This window comes from Ceratotherium simum, chromosome 21, assembly GCF_057802395.1.
Source record: "Ceratotherium simum simum isolate JZ-2026a chromosome 21, ASM5780239v1, whole genome shotgun sequence".
In the NCBI taxonomy this organism is placed as follows: Eukaryota; Metazoa; Chordata; class Mammalia; order Perissodactyla; family Rhinocerotidae; genus Ceratotherium; species Ceratotherium simum.
Window position 1 is genome coordinate 46,457,684 of NC_141920.1, and position 19,108 is coordinate 46,476,791.

The 19,108-nt window shown below is 42.1% G+C and overlaps 1 protein-coding gene across 8 annotated transcripts in view; it reads right to left on the reverse strand.

Moving 5' to 3' along the window:
* RALGAPA2 (Ral GTPase activating protein catalytic subunit alpha 2) overlaps window positions 1-19,108 on the reverse strand; it is a 310,483-nt gene that overhangs the window by 16,098 nt on the left and 275,277 nt on the right. For all 8 annotated transcript variants that reach the window (XM_087445685.1, XM_087445686.1, XM_087445680.1 and 5 more), the window contains one exon: window positions 9,424-9,545. In XM_087445685.1, coding sequence (XP_087301811.1) covers window positions 9,424-9,545 — 122 coding nt within the window. The remainder of the gene's footprint in view (window positions 1-9,423; window positions 9,546-19,108) is intronic.

Here is a 19,108-nt window from a genome sequence, read left to right on the forward strand (position 1 = left end):
GCAAGGCAGCGCGCGCTTCTGGGCTCTGCCTGAGATTAGGGCTGGGGGAGGAGAGCTTGCTAGTGAGTCCTGGAAGACCCCAGTGGCTTCCTCCCCCTCAGGCCATCTCACATGAGAAGAGAGATGCTGGAGGACAGGGTGGGCTGAGGTTCCCACCACAGGTAATGCTGAGCGCTGCGGGGAGGCAAGTGGGACCGGGTGTGGGGGCACAGGTAGGTGGATGTGTCCTCTGTGCATCTGGGCTCTTACTGTCTCACATTCTTGAAGTGGTTGAAAAATAGGGTTTTGCCTGTTCTTTCTCGGCACTCTTTTACAGTGATGCCACTAGGCTTCTTATGTGCTGAGAAACGAATTTTGGCCATGTAAATGTTGTAAATACTTTATGTATTTTTTTTACAAAGTTGACTGGCATGTTTCCCATTGTTTAAGGGATTTCTTTTCAGCCTTTTGAGGGACTTTAAAGGCTAATGGGAAAAGAGGAACCAGCTTTTCTCTTTATTATGCTATTTAGAGGTTTATTTCCTGGTTACCATCATATATCCTTCCAGAAAAGGAGAGTAGAAAATATTCTTTCTTTTTTCCGTCAGTAGATTTAAATGCTAGTAAGAGAGGTTCCATTTGGCCTCTGCTTTGGTTTGGTTGTTGCTAAACAGAAACTCGAGCAAAACCATTGAGTCTTCCAGGAACCCACCCTAATGGCTGACGTTGTACATGTTCTACCTGCTAGATCTAGAAGAACACAAGAGCCACAACCACAGTTTACAAGGAATGTGATCCTGGCTGTCAGAAGCTCCAGGTTCTTCTGAAATAAATTCTGGAAGTTATTTCAAATAAGCTTTAATTAAGAGTCATTTCCAAAAATTGTCTCAGAGAAATTCTTGGTACCTGCTGGCCATCTCTTGGCAACTGCTAAGGTGTCCCCAGAGCCATAATTAAGAGTTAGGCAGAGGGAAGATGCCACTTGCGCTTAAAACTCTGCAAGGACTGAGAGACCAGAACTAACCTAATGCAGCATTTCATAGAAAAAGCAGTATCTTCAAGTTCTTCCAAAGGAACAAATTAAATGTAACGTCAATACTTGATAATGAATAATCTCAGGTCCTTCTTTTTCTGGGAACTTATGAACACCCCCACTCTCTGCACCAGGCCCAGGGGCAGGAGGGTCCCCACATGGGCTCTGAAAGGACTCACTTCTTCCTCTCTGCTCTTCCCACATTTACTATCCTTCCTCTTACTCTTCTCGTCCACGGGCCTTCCAGCACTCAGACGTCCCAATTCTTAGCCAATGCAGGAAAGTTAAAAAGCGACTGGCAGGATGCTTAGTAGACTATCTAATACATATTCAACAAGTTTTCATTCTCTCCCAGGCCCACAAGGCAGATGGCACGGACCATCTCAGGGAAATCTCAACCTAACTGACGCAAACTATTGGCTGCCTATATCTTTTGTTTATTTGTTTTTGGACTGTATCTTTTTGACATGTAGTTATAGTTTGGAGCTAACTGATCTGGGCTTATTAACAATTAGCCATTTTTGGTGGTTCATGAGTATCTGCTTTTGCCTAACAAGACTGCAAGCTCCAGAAGAGAAGGAGAGACACAGAGCACAAGGTCTCCAGAGCCTCTGTGTTCCCTTAAAAGGCCCAGCACAGTCCTGCTTGGTGGCAGCTGCCAAGGGGAGGGAAGGGGAGAGGACAGCAGAGGGGAGAGGAGGGACGGGAAGGGCCAATTCAGAGATGGCAATATTTGACATGTAGCACCATCATTTTCTAGAGGATCAAATGGAACAAATGTTTTTTCTCATCCCTTTCTTACCCCTTCCAGAGCTTACATGGAGGAGAGTAAACTAGTGTTGAGGAAAAAGGCATGAATAAGTATGAGGCAAAATGTGGTGCTAACCAGGACAATTGAGAATTCTCTTTAAAACCCTTGACAGCATTTACAAAACTATCCCAAATCAAGTTTCAGTTATTCAAACTGAATTATCCAGTCTGTGGATTAACCAGGCTTCTCTGGCTTCCCCTACCTCTCTCCACACCGGATTTTGGCCATATTCTTTATCACTGGCCCACTTGCACTGAGACCGGGAAGGGAGGGAGGCAGATGAAACACAATTACAGGTGTTTGTTCTGCATCTTGCATCAGGCACAACACACATCTGTGGTCTGGAGACACACCGGTACCTCTTAAAGCAACAGCCTGAGTCCTTTCTGTCTGTATTTCTTTTACTCCTATTCCCATGTTATAAGGAAGAAATTATATGTATCATTCTCTAAAGAATTTATAGTCCATTAGAGATAGAAGAAATAGACATGCACAGGACAAAGACATACACTAAGAAAAATCAAGATGTAAGTAATGACAAGTTAGATGGCACTAACTTGAGGACCTAAACATTACAGAGATGCCTTGATTTAGGACAGTGGTTCTCAGTCCTGCTTGCATATTAAAATGCCCTCAGGAGTTTTCAAAAGAAAGTCCCCATGCCCAGGCCACACCCCAGACCAGTAACCCCAAATCTCTGGTGCAAATCTCTGGTGGAGGGACGCAGCTCAGGATCCCTATGGCTTCACAAGTGACTCAGTATGCAGCTGGAGCCAGCACCACTGGGTTCAGGCGACGGGATTATGGGTGGTTAAAAAAATTCCTATGGATGCTTTGTCATCTTTTCAGGAAGAATACATTTTAAGTGTCAAAAAAAATGTCATATGCAAAGGGGGTCAGAATTGAGTCAGTTATGTGGGAAGGAAGATTTGGGCTGGGTCTGGGAGGGGTTACTGGGGTGGAAGAAGCGTCTGTGTGGGGCAGGTAGTTGTTTACAGGGCGTGTGGTAACACTTTGCTCAGCTATAGCCAAGTGTGCTGAGGGTGTAGAGTGGGGTAGCCCTGAATTCTTGAATAGACAGTAAGATAAGAGAACTTGTATTTAAGGGAAACTTCTGGATGATCTGAATGGAGTTCTAAGCTTTAATCCTGGTCTTTAATATTAATAAAAAGCAGCAGCCGTGGCTCTGATTTATAGGACTGTCACCACAGGCTGGGCACTAGGCTAGCATTTCCACATGTAGCGGCCCCCGCCTTGCACTTCCCCTTCTAGGAGACAGGGTGATGGGCAGCCAGTGGTGTATTCCAAGATGAGAGAGGAGAAATGGGAAGGATCATGCTCAGCATGGAAGACAGAAGGAAGACAGGCGGGAAGAGGCAGAGGGTTGCACAGGACGGAGCAGGGAGAAACCTGGACAGGCAGAGTGGGTGAGAATGACAGCAGAGCGAACATCTGCTGAAGGCTCCCTGTGCGCCAGGCACTGTCCTCATCTCTTTACACGTATTAACTTATTGAATCCTTAAGAATACACTTTAAGGAAGTACTATTATTAGATATGTTTTACAGAATCAGACTCTGAGCTGCAGAGCGATGGGTAACCTGGCTGAGGCCACATGCATGAGCTTGGAACACACCGGCTGTCTGGCTGCAGAACCCACTCTCTCCTGAGAGTACATTCTCCCTGTGAGGGGCCTCCAAGGCAGCTGGGGAGGCTGGCTCCAGGTGGAATGTTCTTGTTCCCTTGTTGAGCAAGGGAAGACAGGAAAAGAGTGGAATTTGAGAGATTGGAGTGGCCATATGTGAGGAGGAAGAGCAAGGGAAGGCAAGCTGGGGCTGTACTAAGTACCAAGGGAGGAAAGTGTGCCAGCCCTGGTAATGGGATATAAAGGGTCAAAGGTTTGCTGATGGGCACCAACATCTGCCTTTACTTCAGGGTTCGGCTGTGGTATATGGTTGCACAGGCTCTGGTCCCGGATCCTAGCTGTGTTCCTAGCCCCCAGAACATTAGAAGCCCCTCTAGGCCTTGGGATGACTTGCCTGAACACCTAGAGCCTGACCTACCACGAGCATGTGGAGACCTGTGATGCACATCTGTTGACAAAATGAAGTCAGTGCATACTCTGGGCTTCAATTCCCTCATCTGTTCCATCTGGTTGGTTAGAAGAGGGAATGAGAGGACTCCTTAAAGGATTTTGCAGCCACAACTACTAGGTAACCCCACAGACTATCACAATCACACCAGTGTGCTGGCCAATGAATTTATAAAGTGTCATCTTGATAGGAATAACCATAACCACAACATCATATATGAAGTTCTGTAATCTGAGCTTCTGCTGTCTATATTTCTGGTAATGTTAATGTCTTTCCCAAACTTCATTCTTATCTCATGAAGACTTTCTGAAGAACAACAATGAGGAAGGTACAGCTTTCTCGAACAGGCTGTTTGAGAGATGCTACATGGTTTGTGTAGATGGAAAAAGTCTCTTATAATTGGCTGGTTAGGAACTCTGTAACCTCTGTAACTGACAACCAATGTTTGGTGGCAGCTTACCAAGTAGGGGAAGTCAGTAACTATCTGAGCCTTGGATGATGTCACTAACACCTGCATTGACTCTACTTTGTGGAAGAAAAGAGAATGTGGAACAAGTGGTGAGGGCTGAGTTGGCCCTGCTGTCACTTGCCCATGGCCTTTGCTTGTCCCTTCATGGCTTGGTCTTCAGCTGGCTCAAAATTGGTGTGAAGAGGTTAGACTTGATATCTCGTGAAGCCTCCTCTAGCTCTATATTCTATGAGGTTCTTTGCTGGTTTCGGCAAATTTATGAGGAAGGTTAATACATAAGAAATGATATCAATCAAAACCTTATTAAGAGCACTTTAACAAGGAGGGAGGAAGGGAAGGAGAGAGAGAGGAAACACTGAATGACTCTATAACACGATCACCTCAATGAATGGGGACAATCTTTCATCTTTTGGGGGTTAGAGTTAGAGTCTACCTCGTACTGTTTCTGGGGATCAACTTGATTGCTAACTGCCCAGTGAAATGGCCGTGTTGGGATCTGTGTGCAGAATGACAAGCCTGCAACATCCTGGCACATGTAACCACTGTATATGGTTCAAGGTCTTAGCAAGTGAATGCTGGGTGTAACTTTACTCCTCCAGGCAAAGGCTGGTGAGTCATAAAAGTACTTTGTGTAGCACTGACATACGCCAGATTCACTTTGGGACCAACGTGTTATGTGTCTGCAGTCTTATGAGGAGATTTTATTGGCACCAGAATGACCCAGTAACATCAGGCAGAGACTTCTGATAGTTTCTGTGAAGTTAATATAATGATTTTGTTGTAGAAAAAAATTACAAAAGTCTTTTTTATCAGGTAGGTGAGCAAGAGGGCATCTGTGCAATTCCTGAGCGTGAAAGAGGAAAGTTTGCAGTTTTGTACAATAGCAGCAGTGGCAGCAGTATCCTGAGACCGACTCAGACTAATCTGGTTTAAGCTCCAAATATGACCTACATTAAAAGTGGCAGAATCTCACGGAGCCTAGTGAGGAATTTTCTCCCAGTTGTTCTAAATCCTGGAGACTTTACAATCTAGCCTATCATGAAGGAAAAAGTGTTTCTGACCATATCTTGGAGAAATCAAATGTTGTGTTTATGTAGGGCTAACAAATAAACAAAGATCTGTGCTCCCTCTGCTGGCTCCCTACAGCAATATTAAAGTAGAAGGGAATCATAAACGGTGTTGGCATCTTCAGCAAACGCAGTCAATTCGAGAAGAATCCCTCATGTAACTTGGTTTTAGACATTCTTTGAGAAAAATCCATCTTTATCAACTTCTGACCAAGGTACTTGGAAATTCTTAAAATTAAATATCAAATTAGACATACTTATAGTCCTCAACTACCAAATTGCTAGCTGTGACTGTAACAGTGATTTGGGGATTCGTTTATCAACAGACCCCAGTGGATTCCTCCAAGATATAAGGTCCAGATAACAATCTTTAAAGTAGTTCTGGAAAAAAAAATCTCAAGTCCAAGCTAGTTTCTTTTTTCTCCTTTTGTCTTATAAGAGCAGCTTTCAAAAAGTAAAGATTTATACTATTTATATCCTTTCGGATAATGTCAAACATTAGACTTGATTTTCCAGATCATTAGCATGCAGAAGAATGACCTCATGGTGAACAGATGCACTTGGCTGTGAGCTGCAGTGATTACATCAGTCCCTCCCAGCAGTCTAGGGTGCCCATTCCAGTTAACTCTTGAAAGGCCTCTCTGCCAGCCCCCCTTCCTCGGAAACGTTCTTGAAAACACAAACTTACTCCCTTACCCCGATGTGTGTGTGTGTGTTAAATATATATATATAAAATATAGGTTTATATGTACACACATATATATGTGTGTGTGTTAATTGCGGCCAATATTTTAACACTGGCTACTTATTGCTGGTAAATAAGTAAGGAATCAAAAGGAACATAAACTATAAGGCTAGGTAAAAAAGCAGCTCAAATACCTATTATACACCGGGCATCATCAATACAAGCAATGGGCGGAATAGATAGGAGGCAGGTGGTGTTTTAAAATAACATTTTCTGACTGGAAAAATAGGTTTTTTTTTTTAAAACCTCTTTTAAAAAAGCTGAGCACCCATTATTCACCTAACACAAAAGACCCTACATCCTCATCTGGGGGTGACAGTGCATCCTGAATAGCAGCCCGTTTACTTGGCCAGTGTGCCCCTCTGTGGCTGCTGTGGGTGACGAGCAACAGCACTGGGGCAGGGAGAGTCTGAGGAAAGAGCATCTTTGGGCACAGGCCACTCCCACTTAGCACATCTCTTACTTATACCCAGGACTTAAAGGCTGACATGAGAGGCCTTCCCTCTAGAAATGAGGGCTGCTTGCTGCTACTGGTACAGCGTGGAATGCATACAGCGTTCAGGTTATTCTCCTTCTGCATTAACGACAAAGCCCCTTGTTGCGAGGACACAAAGAAAACCTGGGAGCCCCTGATTCCTCAGACTGTGCATATGCATGGGAGCAGGAGCCCAAGGCCTGCTTTGATGACACTGCTGGCCGAGAGGGTCTGTTGGGTCCTAAGTGCACTGTGGCAGCTTAAGCCGGTCAATTTTTCCAGTTGGCTTGTTGCTTGAAAGAGCAGACCTCACCTCAATTTCTTAGTTTAAGCTGGCTGGCTCATCTGGGTTTGATATACTTGTCCCAAGAAAATAGAAAACACCATGAATAAATGAAAAATGTTTTCATCTCTAAAAGTGGTAACAGACAGGGATAGAGATTCCTCGAAAGCAAAACGACTAAGTAAATGAGAAGAGGATGTGGTTCTGAAAATGTCTCTGTATGTGGTACAGAGATGCTCTGCCCTCACTGCACTGCCCCCAAACTTCGGTTCAAATCAAGTTCATTTCTAGTTCCTTCCTAATCATTGTTGTGGGCAGATATGCAAAGTGTTAAAAGAGAACGTTATGCCCAGAGTTAAAATCGCATTCATGGATTGATGTGATACGTGTATAAAAAAATTTTATCATTCAACACCGAATACCTTAACCCTGAACATTATGAAATGTAATACTGATGTTAATAATTTGAAAAGAGGAAGGACCAGCATTTGTCTTGATACCCCATCTTTGGTTTCATGTTCCTTTTACACAGGTTCCAATGCTCACTCGTACGAACTGTCAGAACCTTTATCTGTTAAGTGACTTTGGCAAATGCGATCTTCCTGGAGAAGCCTGTCAGCAATCCTCTCCAAATAGCAGGTCTTAAAAAATCCCAATTACTCCTTGGAGTGTCACTTAAGACGTTACCTACACACTGACTCATTTGAATTGGTTTAAATAATTTTGACCTTTTGGAAAACATCAAATTAATTTATATGGAGGCTAAAATATACATAGAAAATAAAGTTCACCAATATTTCTCTCAATAACGTCTTAATCATGAGCCTTAAGAATGTAACAGTTAAGGAATGTAAATATTTAGTTATTTTTTAATTTCTTTTAATTTAAGAAACAAAAAGCTTTCTCAAGAGTTAAAAAAAAAAACCAAAACCCTGCACTGAAAAATTAAGTTTCAATATCTCATGATGATAGGAAAAAGCTGAATGAGATCTTTAAAAAATTAGCTTTGCTACAGATCTTTCTTTCACCTAAAAATTAGAAATGATTTTAAACCTCTAGCCAGCCTGGGTATGAAATCTTCATTTCCCTTGAAACTGATTCTTTTTTTTTGGTTTTAGATAGAATGTTGGCAGAGTGTACAAAAGAATTCAACTCACAGCTGTTCTACTTTTTTAATGTAAGAAACATTAATCAAAGCTTTAAGTTATAAGCTTTTCTCATGTTGTTTAGTATTCCAGTTCAACAAAGATCAATAGAGGCCATCCCTGTGTTTCTTGACGCCTCACCAGGAAGCAGAGGCGTGATTATGTAAATCACGCGGCTCTACCTCGGCCAGCTTGCTTATCTCCCAGACCTTCTGCCTGCTGCTCCTGGCTCCCTGTGCAAGAGCAAGCCTCTCCCTCTTATCTCCCAACAAAGCTCCGAGAGGCAAGGATTGAAGCCAGCGATGTTAAACAATGATGCATGGCTGATTTTATTTGTAAGTGATTTATTTCACTGAATTTAATTTTTTTCACTTTGTGTGTAAGATATTTGTTAACAAGTCAGAATAGGAGAAGTAAGGCAGTGTTTAGAGACAATTGACACAGGTTAGAAATCTATTAAGCTCTCTAATAGTTATGTCTACACCAGTGGAAAAAGAAGGAAGCCCCTCATTGAGAATTTCAACATGCGTTGACTAAATATCCCATTTACTCTCTGAAAGGCAATTAATCTGTAATTACACACAGAAATTTACAAGTAATTCTATACTTTGGAAAAAAACCACAGTAATCATATAATCAGTTTAAGCGGCAGTACAAATTTTTTTTTCAAATTGGAAATATAGAAAGAGTAAAAACAAGGATATTCACGGAAATTTTTGAAATTTCCATTGGCCGAATAAATGAAAATGATTGTAAGCTAGTTTCTAAACAGTTTCTACACCAGGTGCTGCTCCGGTCCGAGGCTTGTCCATGTGACACCGACCACTCCAGAGAGAAAGCGCACACGCTGCACTGCTGTAATGATGGACCAGGGGACACTGTCCTTCCATTTCTCCTGCATTAATCCCTGACCCGAGTATCTCGGCAGCATAATCCCCATTTAGCATTAGTAGCAACGGCTTCGACTGTGAGGAACTCTTTTTTGATAAGTAAGCACTGATTCGGGCATCGCTTTTAAACAACATATTCCCAGCTCAGCAAGAAGCCCACACTCCTGAATGAACTGGAGCACATTACTGAGGAAAAGTTCATTAACCTTGCTAGATTTGGAGGTTAACAGGATAGCTGAAGAAAAGAACTGAGTGAACAGCTCGGATACAAAACAAATTAAAATGAATGTCATCATTCCTTTTGATATTCATTAGTTGATTCAGAGGGAGAATGCTCTTCTTAAATTTGCAAGCATTTATCTGTGAAAAACAGGTGTACATCTGCTGCTCGAGTGCGTCTTACGCGCGTGAGGGAAGAATAATGTAGACACTCACCCGTTCCACTGAGGGAGGAGCTGGGAGAGGGAGAGAAGACTTGGGCTGCAAAATCCTCAAATGTCATTACTTCACGGTGGTTCTGAATTATTGCTTCAAGATACAGAGCTCGCTCTTCGTAGCTGCAGTAACCAGTTAAGGAAAGAAGCGCATGTGTAGAATGACACTTGTAACAACGACATAGTTCACTTGTTTAAACAGTTATGCAACTTTTACATTTGTGTGGGAAAAAAGTACCTTGCAAGTCCATTAACATCCTGCCAAAGAATTAAATATTAGTCATAATTAATGATAAAATTCTGATTTTGAGACTTAAATTTCTCTTTGACTTCAACTGCATCCAACACTAGCATCACTAAAAACCACGTACACCAATAGTTACAGAATCACATCAAGATCATTAAGGTTGATCCAACAAACAAAAACAGATGCCCTGATTTTGACAGCACCTCTTTCCACTGACAACTGTGGGGCGTTATCTTCCCTTCCTAGTTCAGAAGATAAAATGTTCTTCTCAGTCTCCTGATAAAATGAATTGATACTTCAAGAAAGAATTGGTGATAGGATGCTGCACACACTTTAAAAAAAAATAAGACAATGCACGTCCCTGGGAAGAGGGAAGGCCAGGAAGGTATGCTCTGAAGGGGCACCAGAGCCTCAAGCCAAGATAGGCTATGAACACTAGAAAATAAGAACTAATAACTGGGAGAATCTAGCAGAGAGTGTACAATGCAATAAAAAAAGACTATTGCCTTTTAATTAAAACTGCAGTCTGGAACACACGCATTCAAATGTGTAATCAAAAACCAGTCACCAATAAAACTTACAAGCGTAACACACTGAAGCAACTTTCCAGCTGTCTTAATAGGACCCCTGCGTGTGGCAGCCTTTCACAGGGCAGAAAGCAAATCTTCCCCTTTTGTGTGTGGCTTCTGTTTCCTCGGAAGGTGAATCATGCACTTCCAATAACAGGATAACGTCAGAACAATTCGACAGTGGATGGAGGCACTCCACTTACGACTTTATGAATTAACACTTGGGGAAGTCGGCATGACGTCTCATTTTCCCCTTCCTCATGATCAATGCAAAAGTTAAAAATCACGCTAATTCTCCAGGAATATAGGGAATGTGGATCACCAGCACTTTATTATTTGCAGCTCCAGAAGAGCAAAAGTAATTCTAGCATTTCTCACTATATTTTAAAACTATTTTTTCAAAATAGCCTCCTTAAAAATATAAGTTGGTGAAAATTATGTCCTTCCAATTAGCTTTCAATAAGCATGTGTTTTAAAATAGGAAAATATTTTTCTATTTTCTTCTGCCAAAGTATGTACACGGATTTCTCAATGCAGGCTCTTCTTCCTCCTTTAATTATATTCAGAGAGAGATATTCCACCATGAGGAAACCAGGGGCATTCTATAGGGCTGTGCTGTCCAATACGGTAGCCATGAGCTACATGTGCCTATCTAAATTTAAATTAACTACAATAAAAAAACAGAAATTCAGTTCTTCTGTCCCACTAGCTATATTTCAAGGACCCAACAGCCACATGTGGTTGGGGTTACCGCCCTGGACTGCACAGATATAGAACATGCCCATCGTGTGGAAAGAGCTACTGGGCAGCGCTATTCCAGAATTCTCTTTAGGCTTGCTCTGTGCAACTTTAAAAAGGGAAAACGAGTTGGAAGATTTCAAAAGTGGCCCCGCTGATGATTTATAATCTTTTATAGAGATGGTCACAACAGCCTAAGGCCTGGACAGCGTGAGCCTGAGCTGGTTTCTCAACTGTGGGCTGAACTCCTGGTGACTTGCCTTAACGAATAGGCTGCCAAACTTCCTCAGCGAGAGGCGTTCACTCAGGCCCAATTCTAGAGGGACCCACTAATGCCATTCACGTCTCATTATGAACACGCTTATTCTGCACAGCACTTGGCTGTCGCCACGGCTCGGCCCTCCGTGCATGGCCCCAGCAAGCCGCTGGTCCGGGGAACAGCAGGACGTTAGGCCTGAGTGGCCGTCTGGTGAACAGGCACTCTGACACTAAGCTGGCACGTGCTGGCCCAGCAGGGGCCGAGCGAGGCGTGACAAATTACTCAAAGAGCTGAGCTAAACTTATGGCTGACAACCACCTGAGCCTTTGGACAGCCGTGGCCCGCTGTCAACGCTCAATTCATGGCTCCCCCTTTCAGTCCACAGTCTGCTTGTGGGCCTGGGTGAGAGGAGGCGCGTCCCTCTAAAGACCTGTCATGCTCTGCCTAGAATCGTCCTGCTGTTTCCTGAAAGGCCCCACTGCGTCCAACATATCCACATACAGTGCTCGGGACAATGGTGAACAAAATAGAAATACGAATGCATTTTGCTAAATATGCTATGGAAGCCACATATCTGGAAGAGTGGCTGCTATGTTAATCAAGTCACAGTCAAACCTACAAAGGGATGCGTGAATAATACCATGTAAATTGGCCCCTGACAGCAACCGGTCATCCTCATCATGGATGACACTATCTGATTGTCATAAGCTTGTCCTTGTCAAGGCTGAGAGATCTGGGCTCCTAAGACCAAGTCCAGCATTAGAGTTAAAGGGAGGTAATATCAAGTTTTGAGATTCTCTGATTCAATGAATATTTATGATCTGACTCCTAAATTAAGGCACTATGGGAGACAGAGAACACGAAAAGGTGCTTCTAGAACTGGGTACTAGAGGAGGAAATTTACTTCATAGAAGGCTCCCAATCTCGCCATTCACGCCCCCAACTGCCACACAGAGCACACACTCCATACCCTCAGCCTGGTCCTACACTGCAGCAGGAGCGTCAACGGCGATAAACTGGGTGTTGTCGTTTAGACAAACATCATTAGGGACTGGGTGAGACCAGGAGATCATCAAATGCATTTTCACTTGTGGCCCAAGCCAGGGCATGTAAACACCACAACAAAGAGAAAACAAACATCACCCCAACTCTGGCAGCATTTAGAAACAGCCAAGGAGCTCATGGGTGCCAAAAACCAATTCCTTTAGTAGCTTTAAAAAAACGTAGCTCTGGGATCTTAACTGAATTTATTAGTAGAACTGCTGGCAAGGGCAATTCGGAGCAGTATCATGTGACATTTTCTTACCTAACATCCTTAGGGCTTCAATGCTGCTTGCTTTCTATAAAAAAGGCATTTATAATTTAGACATCAAAACACTTAGAAAGTTCTTCTCCTCACACGTGAGACATGCTGCGACATGAACTGAATGCTGAAATGATGTCAGGCAGTGGATGGTCGGGGCCTTTGACTGAAAGCACGTGGCTGAAGAGGCACCTGGTCACAAATCCAACACCCGTTTCAGTACTAGCCATTGTCCTCCTGTTCTCTTAGAAAGTCCACCAACAAATGTGAAAACTAAATTCTTTTCTGAATTACTATCTCATTAAAACCACACACAGTAAAGTACTTTTTTAAAGAGCAATTTTCCCCTTGATTACTCAATTCAGAGAACATTCAAATTACTAACTAGAAACCCGTCTTGGTTTCTGGATATTTTTGAGTTTCTTTAGTGACCCACTCTGTCTATTTTCATATAAGAATTTTATCAATTATCAATATTCCTCTACTTGAATAAAGAGGCTGTATGTCTTCATTGGCTACATTTTATCAAAAACTTCAAGAGAACTTTCCAAGACCATCAAGGCACACTCTGCTGGGTTGCAAGAGCCTGAGAATCCAAACCCAACCCCCCAACTTGATTCTGATTAGTGTTTTAATTTTTAGAAATGGCAGCAGCAGCATGACAGTTAGGAAGGAACTTGCTTCTTGGAGGAAGATGGGCCTAGGTTTGAATTCTAGCCCTCTCTCCCACCAGCTGGGGGACTCGGGGCAAGCTGTTCCAACCCCGCAGCCCCGGTTGTCTTATGTGTAAAGCAAGATGCTGACATCTGCTCTCAGGGCTGCCAGGAGGATTAAAGGGAATCATATGATGAAACATCAACACAGGTTCCAGCACACAAGAGAAGCACGATAAATGCGGACTGCCTGCTCCCCCCACCCCCTTCACGTGGGCTTATGGGTTCGTCTTCCAGAAAGAACATAGTGGATAAGCTCGGGGGAACCTGTGTCAGGCTTTAAGACAAGCAAGCCTCCTTTAGGCTAGATCCTCATGAGCTGGGGCAAGTCCTATGGTCTCCATGTCACTGATCAGCGAATGGAAGCTCACAGGGTTCCAGTGATTTTCTAGAGTCACAGTTACTCAGCAGTGCAATTGGGACTAGCACCCAGGTCTTCTAACCTTTACTGCTTTCAGCTAGTATTTTGAATTCTAGAATACATGATTAAGTTCAAGATCTCGTGCAAGGTTGGAAGCTAAACTCCAAATGAGGATAAAGCAATTGACTTAAATATGTATGGGCATAAAAATCAACCTGCAATTTAAACTTGAGTACATAGGTTTTAGCTGCACCAACACCACACACCACGCTGACTTCATAAATTCATAAAAATACCAATGACTTCATCTTAATTTCTTTTTACTTATTTGGGCTATGTGTTTTTTGACTGCCATTTAGTACTTTCAACCTTCTATCTTACAACAACTTCTAATTTGGACTAACTCCATTTTTTTAATCAAGGAAAAAAGAGATCTGTTTGAAAGAGTCTATGTTGCAGATTGTATTTTTTTCAACCCTTGAGTCCCTTCTTGCCTGGACCTTCTCTAAATTTCCCAAGAGTGGACACCATACTCAGACCAACAAAGTGGCCTTGGAGGAGGCTGCCCCCTGAGTCAGCATGAGTGTGTCCTGTAGCGGTTTATGCAGCCCCTTATTGCTGACACAAGCTAGCCCAGAGCTAGCCATTCTTCTGACTCTGTAGACTCTACTTTCCACAGCAGTGACGTGCAAAGGAGGGAAGCTACACTTCAGCACTACCTGGGAAACTAAAGCCAACCCCATGCCCCTCTCATAAGTGTTGGCACTCCCAAGTTTTGCTGCCATTGGTTGTTCTATCTCTCGAGTGTATTAGGGTGGAGAAAAAAAGAACCTCTGGCTATAGTTACCATGTATGACCATCTCATCTTACAGATCCTTGTATCAGTTTCCTGTGGCTGCCGTAAACGATCACAAACTGGGTGGCTTAAAACGACGGGAATTTATTCCCTCACAGTTCTGGGAGGCCAGAAGTTCAAAATCAAGGTGTCAGCAGGGCCTTGCTCCCTTCAGAGGCTCTAGGGGAGAGTCTCTTCTTGCCTTTTCCAGTTCCAGTTGGCTGTTTACATTCTGGGCTTGTGGCTGCATCACTCCTACTCCTGCCTCCTTGGTTATACTGCCTCCTCCTCTTCTCTGTGTATCTCTTATAAGGACACTTACTATTGGATTTAGGGCCCACCTGGATAATCCAGGATGATCTCTTCATCTCAAGATCCTTAACTTACATTTGCAGAGACCCTTATTCAAATAAGTTAACATTCACAAGTTCTGGGACTAGGATTGGACATACCTTTTTTGGGGCCACCATTTAGCACACTACACTCCTAGAGGACACTGTATGAGCCAGGGTCATCCTTACGTTACTCATACTACCCAGCTTACACGTGCTTTACACAGTATTCATTGAATGGATAAATGACTGCCTAGGATTTTTGCCCATTGCTCTGGGCTATGATATTCTAGGCAAAGGCAGCTTGTAAGGAGAGGTTAGAGAGTTTTCAATTTGAAGTAAAATTCTGCATAGATAAAAAAATCAGTGATAAAAACTTCTAGAGCAAAGTATAGGGCAAATTCACAAAAACCTTGGGATGTAGAATGATTTATTAAACAAGAAACAAAAAACATGAACCATAAAGAAGGAGACTGGTACATCTGCGCACATTCAAATTAACAACTACAGTTCACCCTAATACCATAAAGATGGTAAAGCTACAAGGCACAAAGTGGGAGAAGTTATCTGCAACACATAGCTGACAAAGGGTTAGTGTCTAGAATATATAAAGAACCCCTATAAATCAATAAAAAACCAAACAAATAATATACTAGAAAAATGGGCAAAAGACATATGCATTTCCAGAAGATAAACTATGAATGGACAATAGATGCTCAACATCATTAATAATCAGGGATTATTAGAGTGACAATGAAATACCATTTTATATATACCAGATTGGCAAAACAAGAAATCTAATAATGCCAAATGTCAGAGAGGACTTGGGGACTAGGATTTCTCTGAGCCTGCTAGTGGGAGGTAACTGGCCCAACTTCTTGGGAAGGCAATTTGACATTATCCAGGAAAAGACAGATGTGCATACTCCATGGGCCAGCAATTCCACATGTAAGAATGTTTACAATATTCTATAGACAACAGCAAAAAGAAAAACGTGAGTTAAATGATTTTTAACTTCTATTGACAAATACAGTTACACAGTGGAATACTACACAGCAGTGAAAATAAACTACAGGTATGTGTATTAGTAGATGAAACTAAATCTTCAACGAAAAAAAAAGTCACTGAAGAACATGTACACTGAAATTCTATTTACATAAATCTTAAAAACAAGCAAAGTGAAAACACATTGGTGAGGGATACACACATATGCAGTGAAACTATAACCAGGATTACCTCTGGGAGGAGGGAGGAGGTGGTACATGGCAGGGTCTCAAATATATTGGTTGTGATGCACGGTGGGGGTCAGTGCAGGGTCATGTTTTATTATTCTTTAGAATTTATGTAAATGTCGTATGTTTTCTAGTATGTAGAAAATATTTCATAATAAAAATAAGCAATCTGCTGAGAATGGAATACAGCACTAATCAAATGGATCTTTTCTTACTCTTTGGAAGAACAGAATGAGCTTCTTCAAACCAAAGGTGGATATAAAGGGTGTACGTTTGGTTGTTAGAGATAATGATGATAGAAATGTCCATTTGATTCAGCCACAGAGAAAGCAGAAAAGAGGCAGTACTATTTTTAGGGCCTTATTTCCAGAAATAGACCAAAATATTAGAGCTCAAAATTTTCAGAAAGTCGTGGAGAACTCTGACAGATCAGAATTAAAGAGCTCAAGTCAAACATGGACACAAATGCCATTCATGGGGAGGGGGGCAGGGCAGAGGGCAGGTACTGCTCCAGCAAAAATAGGTTTACAAAAATACTTTTGCTAGAATTACCATGCACTAAGAATGACAAAATGGGCTGAACTAGAGAATGGACAAAATGCTACACATATATATAGGACTATGTGTATGATTTCTATATATTATCCTACTCTGCTCAGAAAACTTGATCTCAAGTGACTTAGCCATTTTCAAAAAGCAAGTGCACCTTCACTCAAGTGTTCATCCATTGAAGACATGTGCTGGTGCCCATCTGTACTTAATGATGGGCATGCACCTGGGAAACGAGACAGATGCTGCCTCTGCCCTCGTTAAGGCTGCATTCTAGCAGGGACAAGTCCACAGAATAAGGCGAACTGCCCTTACATTAGTGCCAGGTAGGAAGGAGGGGACAAGAAGGGCAGGGAAGTCTCTGAAGAGGTGGCAGGGAAGGGGTTAACCAAGGGGGGTGGGGGTAGGCAGTAGTAAGAGCATTTCAAGCACAGAGACACAAGAGCTGGAAGGAGCTTGGGCTGTTTCAGGAGGTGAAAGGAGCCTGGAACCTCAGGGTGGCAAGAGAGGGCAGGAGGTGTAGGTGAAAGACTGGCTGGGGCTGGTTCATGGGATGTCTGAAGGGTCCCAGGCAAGGCAGCAATATGATATCACTTAGCTTTGTAGATCCTTAGAAGGTCTGCCACCACCAAGGAGAGTCTAGAGTGCTCTCGAGCTTTGAAGAGGTCAATGCTGACTTACATCTATATGTTCAATCAATGGGCTTGTATAAATGTCTCAATATTTTATACTTATTCTTTACCTATTTCCAGAAGCAAATGACATATATATTTTGGGCAAGTGGAAAAGGTAAGAAGGTTACCTGCAGATTTGAAATGACCAGAACCTCTGAGAGTGGTCTTGACAGAGAAAGAGTCCAGTTGGGTGACACACCTGACTTGGAGGGAGGAGGAAATGAAACAGAGGCAGGGGTGGAAGCAGCCCTCCCTAGGTGAAGTAGAGAACAAAGTGTTATAGACAAGAGGGTGGGCACATTCCTCATGTAAGTATAGACACTGGGCTCACAGAAATCTGGTGAAAATGGGATTACTTAAGACAGCTATGGACTGAGGAATGCTCCCTGAATCAAATGTTTAAAATACAGCCATAGATATATTTTAAACCTAGTAAAAAGATGAGTCAACAGTGGCAGAAAGTCTGAGCTCAGGGAAAGAAGGGCTAAGAATATTTTACAAAAATAGAAAATTAATGAGCTAATTTCTTCTGTTGGTCCCGCTACCAGTCGTTTTTGTAATACAGGATGCAGAGGATGATAATAACATATTTTCACTTCCTGGGCAATGTTTTGAACAGTGATCAAAGGACAAAGCTTTAAAATGCTTACCGGTCTTAGATATGACACCAAGAGCACAAGCAACCAATGAAAAAATAGGAAAATTAGACTTCATCAAAATAAAAAATTTTTGTGCTTCAAAAGACTCTATCAAGAAAGTGAAGAGACAATCCACAGAATGAGGGAAAATATTTGCAAATCATTTATCTGATAAGAGTCTCATATCCAGAAAATATAAAGAACTTTTATAACTCAATAATAAAAAGACAACCCAATTGAAAAATGGGCAAATGATTTGAATAGACATTTCTCCAAAGAAGATATACACATGACCAACAAACACATGAAAAGATGCTCAATATCATCAGTCCTTAGGGAAATGGAAATCAAAACCACAATGAGATACCACTTCACACCTACCAGGATGGTTATAATCAAAAGGACAAGGATGAACAACCACAAGTGTTGGTGAGGATGTGGAGAAATTGGAATTCTCAAACCCTGCTGGTGGGAATGTAAAATGGTGCAGCCGCTATGGAAAACAGTTTGACAGTTCCTCAAAAAGTTAAACATATGATCCAGTAAATCTATTCCTAGGTATATACCCAAGAGAACTGAAAATGTATGTTCACACAAACACTTGTACACAAATGTTTATAGCAGCATTATTCATAATAGCCAAAAAGTGGAAACAACCCAAATGTCCATAAACTGACGGATAAACAAAATGTGGCTTATCCATATGATGGAATATTATTCAGCCATACAAAGGAATGAAACACTGAACATGTTACAACATGCATGAACCTTGCAAACACTATGCTAAGTTAAAAAAGCCAGACACAAAAGGCCACATATTGTATGACTCCACTAATATAAATGTCCAGAATAAGACAACCCATAGAGACAGAAAAGAAATTAGTGATTGCCAGGGGCTGGGGGAAGAAGGGGAATGGACTAACTACTAATGAGTATGGGTTTCTTTTTTGGGTGATGAAAACGTTCTGGAATTGGATGTTGGTAATGCTTGCACAATCTCATGAATATATTAAAAACCATTGTATTACACAATTTAAAAGTGTGAATTTTTTTTTTTTTTTTTTTTTTTTTTGTGAGGGAGATCAGCCCTGAGCTAACATCTGTGCCAATCCTCCTCTTTTTGCTGAGGAAGGCCGGCTCTGAGCCAACATCTATTGCCAATCGTCCTCCTTTTTTTCTTCCTGAAAGCCCCAGTAGATAGTTGTATGTCATAGCTGCACATCCTTCTAGTTGCTG